The sequence below is a fragment of the Dromaius novaehollandiae genome, chromosome 5 (assembly GCF_036370855.1).
Source record: "Dromaius novaehollandiae isolate bDroNov1 chromosome 5, bDroNov1.hap1, whole genome shotgun sequence".
Classification (NCBI taxonomy): Eukaryota; Metazoa; Chordata; class Aves; order Casuariiformes; family Dromaiidae; genus Dromaius; species Dromaius novaehollandiae.
Genome location: NC_088102.1, coordinates 23,833,338 through 23,848,302, shown reverse-complemented (window position 1 = coordinate 23,848,302; position 14,965 = coordinate 23,833,338). Strand labels below are relative to the sequence as shown.

At 41.2% G+C, this 14,965-nt stretch overlaps 1 protein-coding gene across 2 annotated transcripts in view; it reads right to left on the bottom strand.

Moving 5' to 3' along the window:
* Positions 1–463: 463 nt before the first annotated feature.
* STON2 (stonin 2) overlaps positions 464–14,965 on the bottom strand; it is a 79,886-nt gene continuing 65,384 nt past the window's right edge. For both annotated transcript variants that reach the window (XM_064512225.1, XM_026111314.2), the window contains exons 5-7: positions 13,098–14,933; positions 5,950–6,152; positions 464–4,814 (exon numbers count right to left, since the gene is read on the bottom strand). In XM_064512225.1, the coding sequence (XP_064368295.1) occupies positions 4,731–4,814; positions 5,950–6,152; positions 13,098–14,933 (2,123 nt within the window). In that variant the 3' untranslated portion in view covers positions 464–4,730. The remainder of the gene's footprint in view (positions 4,815–5,949; positions 6,153–13,097; positions 14,934–14,965) is intronic.

Genomic DNA, 14,965 nt, shown 5'->3' with positions numbered 1-14,965 from the left:
GCAAAAAAAGAGATGTTCTGATCGCAGGAAGACACTGCCCTCTCATGGATTCATGACCTTAGTGGTTAGAGAACAGAAGAGGTCCACTGAGTAGGAAATAACAACTGCTAAACTAGAGAGTAAAATGTCAGTTCTCAAGTACTTTTCTTGAGTTTCTTGAATACAGCTTCACTCAAAACGTAGGATACTCTCTGTATTATATCAGCACTGGTCCATATGTCTGTTACCTGGTTCAAGCTCTAGGCCTTCTTCACTTCCTTTGCAGATCATCTCTGAGTCTGGATGATCAGATGAAAGGATCTCTGTTCTGTATATAATCCCGTTACTTCTAATTTATGTCCTTCCTTGCACCATTTAAAGCACTTCCTTTTCCTCCTTTGAATTCTGGAGGGTTAGTACTGAGTGATCAGGATATATAGCATGTACTACATACAACTTCAATTTCACAGTGAAAATGTGGATATTCTGTTTCATCTTAACATTTATTTAAGTTTTCCCATTGTTCAAACAAAAAATGACATCCCACTTCAACTGCTGAAGTAAAATGAACAAAAAATAAACCACTTCCACAAAGTTACCCAGTGTATAGACTTTCTTATTTTACAAAACAAAAAAGGTAGGAACATGTTACAAAATAATAATCAAACCAATCAATGTCAATAGTGCAAAGAATGAACTGCAAGTATAGATGGAAGGAGGGAGGGAATGATGTAACAATGGATGGATGGGTGGATTGGTGGATGGTTAGATGGCTGAACAAAAAAGAAGGCTAAGAACAGCTATGCCAGCTATCAGAAAATTTCGTATCTCAGATGACTGATGATGTATGTTTAATTTAAGAGGCAGAAGAGGGCAAGTTCTTGTACTGAGCAGTTCCAAAGAGGAGTACAGCTATAAACATGAGCCAATAAGTCACTGAAAGGAATTTTTCAACCTCGGAAACACAGATGACCAACAGGTCTTGAATGTCTTGCCAAGTAAATATGTCAGTCAGCAACCCATCAGAAAAGGCAAAATACTTCTGCAATTTCTTATAGTACTCATACAACGAAGAACCTCAAATCTCTCTCTCCTTCATGGAATGACTAATTTTGACTCTAAATAAAGTAGTTTTAAAGGACACAAATATCATCAGTCTGATACCGTACTTCTCAGCTGAATTTGTCCATTTTTTTCTGCTAGCGGAGTATCTACAGTTAATAAATGTAAGAGGAGTTTGCTCAAATAAGCTCAGCTGCCCAGAGATGATGTTCATCTTTACCCCTTGTGATCAAACTGTTTATTTTTCTATGCAAAATTCCCTGCAACAGCTCAAGTCTTAACACAGTACAAAAATGAAATAAAACCATAATGAGAAATAGAAGGAAGGTTTAAAGTGGGAACAGCTTCAGGGAATAAATGTATGCTTACTTTGAAGGCACATTTCCTGCATGGAGCATTTGAGTACTACAAAGTTTTCAAATAAACTAAAGAACAATGATTATATCTTTCTCAAAAGGAGTGTTAAACAATGTAGTTAAAGAGATTCTTCCTCAAGATAAAATCATCCCTACTACAGGCACATCTTTGTCTTTTATCTAAATCCTTTCTACTACTCTAAAACTGACAAAACTCTCAGTTCTCTTCCCCTCATCCTCATCAACAACTTGTCCAAATTACTACCTATGGATGAAGAGCATATGGTTCAAGTACATACAGTTCATACAGTGACAGACATTATCTAACACTGAAAAGCTGGCACTGTCTAATCAAGCAAGAACAGTGGGACACTCTAAAAGGGCAGTGAGATCCCTCTGTTCAAATGCTCAGTGCTCAAATGGGGCTGGACTGAAGAAAGCATTCAGTGGTCATACTGGTGACATCAACATGAGATTTTCTAAAGAATTTGGTGCATAGTGCTCTTTTGAAAAAAAATTAAACACTTACTCTAGTGCCTCAATGGGAAATAAGATCTTCTGAAAAATCTGGCCAAGGTGAATCATACCAACTCTTGAAAATTCAATGGCAGGAACATTGGAAAGATATTCTCCAAAGACCGAAATGGATTAAAATAGCTTTTTCACAAGCCATGGCATTCTCCCAGTTTTACCTGTATAGCCCCATTAGGCTTGGAAGAAATACTTCTGTTCCACAACTAGGTAAGAGAAGTTAGAGTCAGGCTCTTATTTTCATTTATGAACTTCAAATAAAAAAAAAAAAAGAGGAAGTGATGAAGAGTTAGAGAAATAAAGGAAACCCAGAAATATGCCTTATGTTCACCTTTCAATTTGCTGGGCGTAAAATATTCTGTGGGTGGAGTATGATAGAGACTGAACAGTTTAGAATTCAACAGAGATGGGAAATGATATCATTTGATTTTTCTCCCCACTTTAAGAAGTATAATGTATTTTTGCTCTTTTTTTTGCTATTATTTCTGTTTACATGGCTGGAGGAAAATATGCAAAAAGTCAAACACTATGTGAGCCAACTCCTTTGGGTCTGAAGATCAGAGCTGGAAATCTCCTTAACTGTTTCTTTCACAAAGCTCACACTTCATCAGCAATATCTCAGAACACATTCAAGTCTCTTTTGTTGATTTTCTTGATGGTCCTTCTCAGAAACTGTACTGTAAAAGCAGCAGAGAAAAACAGGAAGAATATCCAGAAGTTCTTTGCATGACTTTGTACTGCAAACAATTAATGAAAAGAAAGAACAGTGAGAAGAAAAGTAGATTTTGTACAGAGGAGTTCCCATGAAATTCACCATAGCTAACCTGTAACAGAGTTGAGAGCATGAATTCAGATCTGTGCTGTTACATGTTTCAGGACCTATTTAAATTATTAATTAATAAATAAAAATTATTAGCACTTTATCAGTAGTTTTTGCCACTGATCTCAAAATGCTTTGTAAAAATTAGTACCATTCTGCCATTTACAGAGAGATGTTGCAAAGACTCAGTACTAATTGGCATGCTCAGAGAATTTCTCTGGGCTTCAGTAAGACTATTTGCAACACAATAGTCCATGCTCATTAAGAAGTCCTTGAAGGACTGAGACTTCCACTAATTTACAGCAGTGTGATTTTGTTGGTGCATGGCTGGGTAAATATATATCACTGGGTTGATCTAGGCCTTAAATTTAGGTGCATGTAGAAGGGCATTCAGATGTTCCCTGTAATTTGCTTTAAAGTCTACCACTACAGGTTTTGGACTCAGTGTAATTAATCTCATGTTTTATTTGGGACCTTAACCACTGTAGTGATTTTCATGGTGAAAAATGAAATAGTGAAAGAAGTGATGAATCAGAAGTGAAAATTAATTTTCTGTTATGTAAAATGTAAAATACTTTTATAACTTTTATAAAAAGTTTTCATTTTAATTCATTATGATGTTAAATTACATTGCCAGGGCCTTCCAAATATGTGATTTTAAAGCCAGCAGTAACCTTTTAAAAGATGATTGGTTTAATAAATTACTTTTTCATATTTAAAGTTACTTTGAGACAAAATATTATGCAAGTCATGAAAACAACTAGAAGAATTAGGTATTTTGAACACTGTTTTATCTGAATGATAATATATACGAATGAGTGATTTTTTTGCCTTCTGTATTTTTATTAAAGAAGGTTTAAGACCTGCTGTTACTTTTGGCTAAGTGGAGATCTAAAAATCTCCACAATGGAAGCCTACAGTTTTAGTGCTGTAAAAAAAAGTTGAGTGCAAGTTAGTGGGTGTTTTATAAAGATAGTTGCACAGAAATTACTTGGACTGTAGGTTCAGAATAGAACATGAAAGTAATACTATGTTGCAAGGACAGACAGTAATATTGTTCTGTCATTTTTCAATAATCAGCCACATTACCCATCCAAGAAAACATTAAAAAAAAGGAAACTTTTTCCTTAAATATCTTTCTAGTAATGTCCCTTGTGTACCATCTCCGTTATAACCACATCCTCTGTTACTAGCAGCTATAACCATATTCAGTCAAGATAATAAAACAGCCCAGACTAAAAAATGAAAATCTTAAGAATTGCAGAAGCTTTCTTGTAACTTGTCCAGACCCAAAATGAAAATATGCACTGTGACATGTGCTAGTTCAGAGGACAAGACAGGAAAGGGTGATTAGAAGAACAGCTAGATGATCAGCTGAACTGTCAGTCGTTCACCTGCTTGACGTTTGCTATGTCTAAGATGCAGAGTTCATTGATTCTCCAGAATGATGGTCAGGATTTTCACTGTGTTGACAACTTCAGAAATGAGACACTGTATCATTTTTTACTCAATGCTCACTGGGTTTTATTAGGCAGTTCAGAAGGAAATGAAACTACTGATGACCAAACCAGCTTAGCATGTGCTTAACACAGGAGGGCAAGACTGCAAGTGAGATGAAGGCTGTTTTCTGATTTTGCTGTGATGGTGGCCACACCATACTTCAGTGCAGAACCTACATGGTGAGGAGGCAGCGAAGGCAAACTTGACTGTAATACAAGTCAGTCTGTCTATACAGTACTTACTATACTGTACTTAAATCGTTCCAGCAAAAGCCCATGGGTCCACTCCAAACAAACCACTGGTGAGCTTCTTCTCAAAGTATGGATCATCATGAGCAAAAGCACTGAATACTCTGTGGAGCATTATTTTGAAAGTAATAATCCATACTTTTTAAGAACAATACCAAAATGCTGCAATTCCTTTCTTCTGGGGCTGTTAATTCCTCCTCCAGGGCTCCTCTCAGGACATGCAGACTAATCTTCTCACTGTGTGGCACATTCATTGAGATTTTCAGTATCTTCTCCCTTCAGATCCTCATTCAAGCTTTTTTTCTGCTCTATTTCTACCTGGCAGGAGAAAAAAGAGGGAGAACATCTGTAATGAGAATGGAGAAAAAAGGAATCAAAAGTCTTCCCTAGTGCTGGTTTGTGTCCCACTCAGATGAAGAAACTCTTGGTAAACTGAAAGCCTTGTGAAGAGAAATAGAGGAAGGAGAGCTGGATTTGATTTACTATAAGATTTTTCTGTTCAATCCAAACAGGTTTATGATTCAACAGTGTCATGGAGTCATTTCTAGAAGAGACAATATCATGAAGAGAACATGTCTCACATAAGTTTATATTCATTACCATCCCCAGTTGTGTTTTGAATCCAGCCTAGTCCAAACCCAGAACTGAACTTGCAGAGGATAGGTGGCTTCCTAAGGGACAGCAGAAGCCTCAGTTTTAAACTCTGCAAAGAGTGGTATAAAGCAAAAAGATTCATTTACAAAATGCATATCTATATTTGTGTTCAAAATTTCAACACCTCCAAAAATTCAGAGATAATCTGGTATTTAATTCTTAGAAGGGATACTTGGGAAGGTCAAATACTGTCTCCAGGGAATTTAAGAGACTACTAAAAATGTAATTGCAATTACTATTAAAAATAATGTCTATGGGAATCTTTTCAATATCTCTCATCATTGCTCTTAAAGAAGACAGGTAGAATGCCAGTTTCTCCCCTGAGCGATCAGCTAACAAGCAAATTTTGGCATACTGAGCTTCTTGGCAAGTATTACATAGTGCATTTTCCCATCTGCTCCTCTCCTTAGGACAGGCAGGAAAAATAAATATTTAAGCCCTGAAATAGTGCAATCCTTCTGTCTGCTGTAGCACACCCACTGCAGCACTCCCACTGCAGCTACTGTCAAGACCAGCAACACTCCCTGCTCACACTCGTAGTTTATCAGCTCCCCCCAGTATCTTGTTGTGTGTATGCTCTTTCCCCAAAGCAACTGAGTTTATTCCATCTTCATTGAGGGATAATCCACTGCCTATTTGTCATGAGTCAAGAAGCTGTACATGGTAGCTGCTTGCACAGAGCCTGACATGTAGCAAATTCATACCTCATCTGCTCATGTTTTTTTACTTGTCTGCCCACACTTTTCAAGAAAACGAAGTATGCAAAGTAACCATGGTGATTGCCAGATGCTCATTTTACCTTGTAACTGTAGTGTGCTGAATAGTTGACCCACTTCCTCACATCTGTCTTGTCCTCAACAGAGATGGACCGAACAGTGGCTTTGGATGCAGACGTGGTGGGCATGTCGAATTCCACATCCACGTGGCAGACAAAACTGGAAGGCACTTCCCGGTCAGAGGCAAGCTCTAGGTGACAGAAGAAGCAGTGCGGATGGCCAGAAGCTGGAAAAAGAGAGCAAACAGGCATGAAAATTGTGTTGAATGGATCAGGAAAGACAACATCTAGGAAGCAGCGTCTCAAAACTGCAAGAAACTGAGAATCTGCCTTGGTGAACTAGTTCATAGCAAGTTACAGAATCTTACCTGTATCAATACCATTGGAGTTTCCAGAGTAATTAACAAAATAAACTGTGAAAGTGAGTGTCAGTCACCCTAGTTTGGTTTCAATGGGTGAAAATGCAAGATGTAAATCAAGCACCACAGAGTAAAGGAATTTCTCTTCTTCTGCTCTCCCCAGTTTATGTGATACGGTGAGTACACTGTGACACATCCTTCTAAAATGTGTTGTGTTGATCATAAGTAAAGGTGAGATGTGGCAGATATTTTGCCTTTATTTGAAATTGTTACCCTTTTTAGTAAAAGAAACTATACTGGGTAAGTTTACATAACTTTGCTGGGTTCAAAGAGCAAACCTGTGTGCAGTTAGTAAATAACTGATAATTCCTTCTTCTAACCCATCACCGGAGGTTTATTCATTAAAGCAGGCAAGGTGAGGAAGTCCTCACGCTTAGTTCTTGTCATCTGTAAATGATAAGCTTTGGGGCTTTCCCCCCACTTTGTTTTGCTGGGCAGCAGTGAGGAGTAAGATTTAGAACAGGGACAGCTAGTCAGGCTGAGTCGGTTTTACTTCTGACAGCTGTCCACTCCCTAAGTTCTGCAGCAAGTCATTTAACTGTTCTCTGCCTCAGTTCCTCTGTCTGCAAAATGAGGATAAGAGCTTCTGAAGTCACCTTGGGATTTCTGATTGAAGGGATACTATTATGTAAGTGTGTGTAAATGAAAGTAATGTATAACGGAATTAAAGGAATTCTTGTCTGACACTGTTATGGGCCTTAGGATATCTGACTATTCTCTGGGAGAGTGCTTCATATTGCTCAGCAAGGTGTACAGAAGTAACAGGCAAGGAAGGAGGAGAGCAGGCAGAGTAAAAAGAACCAGATAGGGAAAGCCTGAAAGCTCCCTCTGGGAGCTGTAGGAAAACACCACGTGTGAAGGATTTGCAAACCTGGCCCTTGAAAGCAATTCAGCTCATCATCCAGAGCAGTCCAAAATTCAGCCCTGTTGAGCTGAAGCTCGGAAAGCAACACGCAGGATTTTGAGATATCCTGACAGGTTGAAACTGAGCACTTTTCAGAAGGCTCAGACAGCACAACATCCCACTTAACACCTGAAATAGAGTTGGAAAAAGATTTCAACCTGGTGCAAGACTGGGTGCGAATTTCTTCGAGTGTTGTTGATATTTCCAGGCAGTCTATCTGGAGTTCCCTCATGATGGGAAGGTTTAGAAGCTTGTTTCTGTGCAGCAAATGTGACGAGAGGCTGTGCAGTTCAGCAGAGACCACAGCGATAATGCAACATCACAGCTGGAATTAAGTTATGAATGAGCTGGTACAGTAGCAAGCAGACATAAAAGCTTGAGTCCTGGAAGCATTAGAACAGTATTACCTGCTTTTCCTCAGGATTAATTATCCCAAGTGGAGTGTTGACTCAGTTGGCCTGGCTCTGGAGCAAGCTGGAATATGTCTCTTTGTCAGTGTTTCCCAAACTTAATAGCTAGAGAACACTCTTTTTCTGGATTAAAAACAGCGATGTCCAACAGACCTTTGAGATGATCCCACCTGGCATGAGCTAGCAGTAGCCCCAGTCATAGCTGCCACGCCTCGCACAGAGGCTTTGCACCCCTCAGCACCGCAGGGCTTTCGCTTCTGCCCAGTTCTTGAGATTGGCTGTGGAGGGCAGACGAGGGGAATGTGCAGGTTACCCCTGCTGCTGCTACACACTTTAACCTCTCTCATGGTTCATGCTGTGCCACTGTGCATGCCTGGGAATCACTGCTCTGTGGCACTGCATGATGAAGATGCCTAAAGATGAGTAATTCCTGGCTCAAAAATCCCGCACTCAGAACTCGTGCACTGACATCCAACTCCCATTCCTTCATCTCTGTCTCCTCACCCTGTCCCAGTCTCAGTAGACTCTTCATTGCAATCCGTCCTTCTCACCCACTCTGCTACAATTTTCTTCTCTCCTAATTTCTATCAGGTTGCTCCCTCCTTTGGATGCCTGGGTCTCAGTGCAGGCCCACGACACATGGGAGAGGCAGCTCTGAGCTCTGGCACAAGTCGCATCCAGAGCAGAGCTGATACGAAAAGTTCAGCTTCTATGTCCACACTGCTGAGCTGGAGTGTGCTTAGTTGCTTTTTGGACAGACCCAAGTGAAGGTAACACTAGGAAGTGTTTGACTAGGCTTGAGCACACCTAGTGACAGTAGGTTCTTTGCTATTAAAGGATCTGAGCTATTAAACTCTTCAAAATTTCAACTAGACTCATGCAAAGGGCAATCTTTCAGAGTTTTCTAACACATCTTTGTATCAGTGGATTTTCACAAGCTCAGACACAAAAAAAAGTACAAGCTCAACAAAAAAGACAAATAATATTGCCTGCCTGATGCAGAATATGACAGCCCTAGTTCTGATCACTTTTGAATGGGGGCTAAACTGTATTTTCCCCTAACTTCATTCTCTGATGTGGCCAAACCATTTGGGCTGAAACTCAGTTAAAAAAATTGCTCAAGGCAGGTATTCAGTACGTGACACTTAAGCCTACATAGTTGACATTCAGCAGAGCCGGAAGCAGGACCCTGAATTCCAAAATGTGAGGAAACCTTAGTAAAAGGCCATTCAATCTGTCCTCCCTGCATTACAGGAAAGCTGTTCAGGACAGAAGGTCTTAAGAAAAAGACTGAGCAACAAGCTTCAGTAACAACGGCTGGATACAGAGGTGATTAAGCCATAGAACAGATATGCATGTATTTGAATTAATGCTTGCTGATTGTTTACCCAGTGACATCCATGTAGTCTGAAACAGACAACCACAGTCTCTGCTGTAAAGAATTTGTGATGTAATTTTTTTAAAGCAACTGTAGTTTAAAATTACAAATAACCCAATCTCATGAAATAGTTATTTTTGCTCTGCTGATTTAACTCCAATATCAAGGAATGTCTGAATTTATTTTTCAGTTTAATGATGCAATTATTCAGTAATTTAATATCTTCTTGTAGTAGTACCCACTAACAGAAAAGACCAGGTACAACAGTCAAAAACATACTGAAGTTGTTCATTTAAACCAGATAAGCATGGTAGGCAATTAAGTGAACTGATTAAGAAAGCAGCTCTTCCACCGAATCTATAACAAAAATATCGAGCATATCCTTGTCCATTACTGTCCTGCATGTGAGGCACACAAAGCACAACTTCAGTATACTTACTGTTTGTTTATCAGGCTCATTTAGAGCTCTTTCTCTAATGGATAGATACACTTCTGTAGTAAAAACAAGAGGAAATCAGCAGACTGATTTTCTTTCGAGCATGTTGCTTCCTCGAGCTACTAACATTTCATCCTATCAATCAAGAATCTGATAATATAATCCATATATATGCTTGGGCTACCGTGATTGGAGGGAATCTGTTCCAGGCTACTCTGATGTACCAAGATGCTTGGATTTAAGGACTTAATTTACTCTACTTCAGAAAGTATACCAGGCAGCATGCCTGGGATCCACAGCCAAACTAGCCTAAAGTTCAAATGTCCAGATCCAAGGTTCTGCTTAGAGGCTACATCCCTGCTTCTTTGGAAAAGCTTTTTCCCACGACCGAGGACTGTGTGTGGATGTTTTCCTAACATACTGATGGTGGATAAAAAAAACATGTGGACCCTAGCCAGTTGCAACTGAAGCTCTGCAGAGCCTGTAAATAGGCCTTCTTTATCAACTGCTGTGATCATATTAATTGTGAATAAGAGAAGGGCAATAAAGTTTACCAAGCTGTTTTGGAAAGGATTTCAGCAATGTACTTAGTGAAATCCAGTCCATAGTTATTTCTTAGGTCAAATCATAGGCAGAGTGAGTACACACAGTCCTTTGTTTGTTGTATGCTTTTGAATTTCTAGTCATAAGCAGATGCCCTGGCTACAAAATAATACAGACAATACTGATAACAAGTTCCTAAAGTGAGGGAGCAAAGGGCCCCATCCCACTGGAAAGCACAAAGAGAAGACGTTTGGGTAAGGCAGTGAAGTGACTGAAATAATTCTTAACGAGTTGGGTGCTGGGATGCTACAATCTGCATGCAAGCAGTGAGCACCCTGCGCTGTCCTCCCGCCACGCTGCAGCATTGGTATGGCACTCGGGGCAGGCAAGGGAGGCTGGACCACAAGGAGGGCGGATGGTGTTGTATGCCTCACATGTACGCAGAGCCTGCATTCGTCCACATTCAGGGAATGAGGTAGAGCATATATGCTGCTGGTGGCTCCCTGGAGACCTGGGACCGTGTGTGTGAGGGACTGATGTGTCGGAGCACAACAGGAATGAACGAAGAGCCCCACAGCTGTGTGCCCACATATGCACTCCTTTGACAGGCATGCAGGGCTTCACGACAGACACACACACTGGAGGGGTCATGCAGCGCGTCCACCCCAGGCTGTGAGGACTGAGTGCCAGGCTCTGGAGGCAGGGTGAAGAGAGGGGCTGTGGCCACCCGCAGCCTTTTTGCCAGCTGCAGTGCAGAGCCTCTGCCTCTCTCCTGCTCTGGGGTCCCAGGCACCTCAGTGGTTCGTGACAGATCTGCCGTTTGTACATCAGACATCTACAGAGGGAGCCAGAGAGCTGTTAGAGGTGAGATGCAGGTGCTGCAGTGAGAGAGTGTGAAGTGGGAGCCAAAAGAATAATTCTTATCCATAGTGCTTGGGACCTGTATCATTTACAGAGACTTCTGTAAACAGGTGGAGGTGATCTATTACATAAACTTGTGGGTAAGGCTGGATACAGCCAAGCACACACAAAGTTGTGAGTAGACCACACATCTGTGGTCAGTAGTGTATGCTATATACCAGGCAAATCTAAGAAGGAGTGGGACTAAACCTCCTTAGTTTCCCCTGGTAAATCAGTGCTTTTGAGTGGCTCCATTCATACCCCTCTTTGTCTAATTTGTTGTTTGTCATACACTTGGAGTAAGGACAACTCCAAGATGGGACAAGTACCATTGAGAAACAGAAACAGTCCTTGAAAGGCAAGGTCAGATTTAAATTACACTTGGCCTGTCCCCATCATTACTGTGGGATTCCCTCCCTCTCACATATCTCATGTGTGTCCTGGCCAAGACAGTGCTTGCAAGCCCTTTCCTTTCCCTGAAATTACATCTGACCTGACTGGAGAGGCGAGAAGAGTCTCTTCCTGTCAGGATGTAAACAGATATTAACTGTCCTGAGCTTTGCATGGTGACATTGATGGCTAAATGCTCTGTGGCAGGGCTCCAACAGCAGTGCCAAGTCTGCGATTCATTTCCCCTTCTATAGGGTAGGTAAGGCCTCACACTGGGAGAGACAAGACCAAGGAAACAGAGACATGGGTTAACATCTCCCTCAAAGTGGCAATGGGCAAGGGAACATCAACTTGTAGTAGCCAACAGAGCCAGGAGTTCTGCTGCTTTTCGTGTTGTGCTACTGGCATGTTCTGTAATTGTGTTACAGTCCGGGGGCTTTGATCTTCCCAACTGTGAAGTCTATATGGTATACTGAGATCTTTGGAGAGAAGATGCCACAGAAGGCCCAATTTCACAGCGTCTCATTCCCAGAACTCATGCAGATGGCATAGTGAGATTTTCCTCACAAGCATATTACTGCTCTTATACAGCCTGAGATTACTTTTTCATTGCAGTATTTCTCTTGAGTTCCAAAACTCTCTCTTCCTATGTCCTGCACTAACAGAAAACATGGAGCCTTCATTTTTGTCAGTGATATCCCTCCAAATGTGTATAGTGTAACCTGGCCTCAGTGGGTTGAAATGTTATCCAAAAGATTAAAAGACTTGCAGCAATGTTTTGCTGGCACTGTAGCTCAACCTCAGGAAAAAAAAAATCTCCTTAGAAAATGCCAGATCTGGTACGATGATGAATTTTCTTTCAGGGAATCCTAAATATGGAAACCCACTTGGTTAGGCAGCCGCATTACTACAGCATTAATTAAAAAAACTATGCTTAGTTTTAAAAAGATTAATCTAGATCAGAGCAATCCCAGAGCATGGGATTCATGATGAAAAAAAGCTGACTAGTCTAGCTTTATTGCCCAGAGCAGACGAAAGGCAGGAAGTGGAACAAATGGCAGGGATGGCCAAAGGGAACAGTAGCTTGCTCATATCATCTGAATGTTTAATTATTAACACTTTACAAGGAACACAAAGATTTGTGGGTTTTATGTTGGTATTTTCTCTTCAGAGTTAAGCTGTGTTTAGGGCCTGTCTGCACTGATTGAAGAAACATAGCCACAGACTGGTGTTTGGGAAACTTTTTGTTTGTTTGTAGTGGTTATACAATACTTTGTATCCTCTTACAACCCTCATTGCAGGTACATTATAGGCATCAGTTGCAGCATATGGGTTGAAATATATAGCACTGGCCCACTATACTTGACAAAGCATGGAAAAAAATTCTCATGTGCTAGAGCTACAGCAATTTATCTGGTCCTGTTAATTCAGTCCCATAGCATAATACCTTACATTTATACGTTACCTGAAAAACCTCAGCTTCTCTTAACAGTCTAAGGCATTATGAGACATTTGATGTAAAGTCCCATAATGTACTCACAAAAACAGAGACAGGAGGCATAATTTTGCATCTGGTAAACCTAAACCTGTTTTCTATCATTAGCAATGTTTTTAGGATACATAAAACTACTGCAATGAAGGGTCAGATAAATGCTTCATGTAACCAACTGAAGTAATTTGGTATACTACAAATGAGGAGTTATCTCTCGTCATGTAAACTTAGTATTCCCCATCTTCCAAAATAGATACTTCCTGTTAGTTTACTCACTCAGAGATGATAAGCACCACTCACCTGAGTTTTTATCAGGCAGTCGGTTTATCCTCCATACGATGGAGTTAAAGGCATGCTCATATTTGGCAGTTCCCAGAGTTACTCTCATTACTGGCTCTGAACCAGACAGACTGGTTGATCCAAAACTGGCGCCCTTGTTCACCTTGGCTTTCAAAGATTTCTCCCCCAGGACGCTCTCCCTGCGGAAGTTCTTCACCCACTCATTTGGCACTGGGTAGCGGATCATCACATTTTCACAAGGGACCTGAGTTAAAGGGTCACGGTTGGAAGAGAACCCAGTGGACATCATCAGCCAGCTCTGCAACTCCACCTCAGCACCATTGATGCTGGCTGCTGTCCTCAGAGTAAAAGGCAAAGTTTTCTCAGCGAAGACAGTTCTGAATCGCATCAGTTCAAATCGGCAGGCATCCAAGGGGTTGAATAGGATAATACGGGAGTTATTAAACATATCCTCATCCACACATGAATGGAACTGACAGCTGTATAATTTAATCCACTTAGTGGTAGTAGTGGGCATAATATCCTGCCTTGCAACTATTTCATTCCCTTTGATCAGGATGTCATTAAGGCCCAGTCTGCATTCTGCCAGGCCAGAAAGGAAGCTGAGAACATAGATATGGGTCAGCACACTGTGCTGGAGAATCACATTGTCTCCTTTGGCCAAGATGCCATGAAACTCATCCCTGACGTCAACAGTGATTTCTTCTTCTTGGTAGTTCAGTCCTACTGTGCTCAGATCTGTTGATGAGGTTGGCAAGTTCATCAGTGTGTCCTGCACAGCACTGATGAAGCTAAGGAAGTCTTCATAATCTGTAGTCCCCAGCTTGATAACTTGCTCTCGCTCTGCTGTGTGAGCAATAGCTGGCTTAGGCTGATACTTCTTTTTCTCCTTGTAAGTGGTGCGGTCTATTCGCACACTGTGTATCCTTCCATTCTCATCATAGTTCTGTAGTTTGCGCTCTGAAATCTCATGATTGATTTCAAGTTTGAATTCCCGGAAAGGTTTCTCCAGTCCTTTTTCATAAAAAAGCTGTATACATCCACTGTCAGTCAGCTTGACATATATTGGTCCCCAGTGCCTGGATGACATAATATTCTTCTTCTCTGGGATCCTGAGCATCATTGGCCATCCATCCTTTGGTTGAGCTGGTGCCAGGTTAAATAAGTTGGCATCCAGATCATGTGGCATCATGGGGTCATCATCAGGCAAGGTAGGGCTGCTCACATGATCTGGGTCTCCAATCTGGAGTTGCTTGAGCTGCTCTACAGCATCTGTGTGGCTTACACTCTTTTTTGACTCATGGAAACTGATGGTATCAGGTTCTTGGTGGAGAACAATAAGAGAGTCTCTTTGGCTTTTGCCTGGAGCACTAGAGACAGAAGAGCTTTGGGAACGCCTGTCTCGCTCCTCAAAGAATGAGCTGAATGGATTGATGGGTGAGGGTTGGACATCTCGCAGAGATTCATCCAAGAAGGGATTAGTAGCACTCCATGGTGGTGTTTCAACAGAAGGCAACTTGGTTAAGGAGGAAAGATCTAGCTTTTGAATTTTGGAGCGGTCACCCAATGTACTTTTAGGACGTTCTCTTTTCTTAAAGGATGCAGTGAGGTTAAAGTTCACATCTGGAATCTGTTTTTCCACAGGTGGGGTGTCTGTTTTCAAGGGAGAAAGGTTCTGTGGTGAAAAATTGACTTCATTGTCATCAAAAGTCACCCAGCTGGGAAAGCGAGCTGTGGTTGGAGTAGCTGAATGCCCATTCATGGAGGTGTTGTTCAGCTGCCAGTTGACAGCCTCCATATCTACCTCTTCATCTTCCTGGAGCGACGAGGAATTGTCTTTAAAAAAAGAGGGAAGGGAGGGAAAAAAG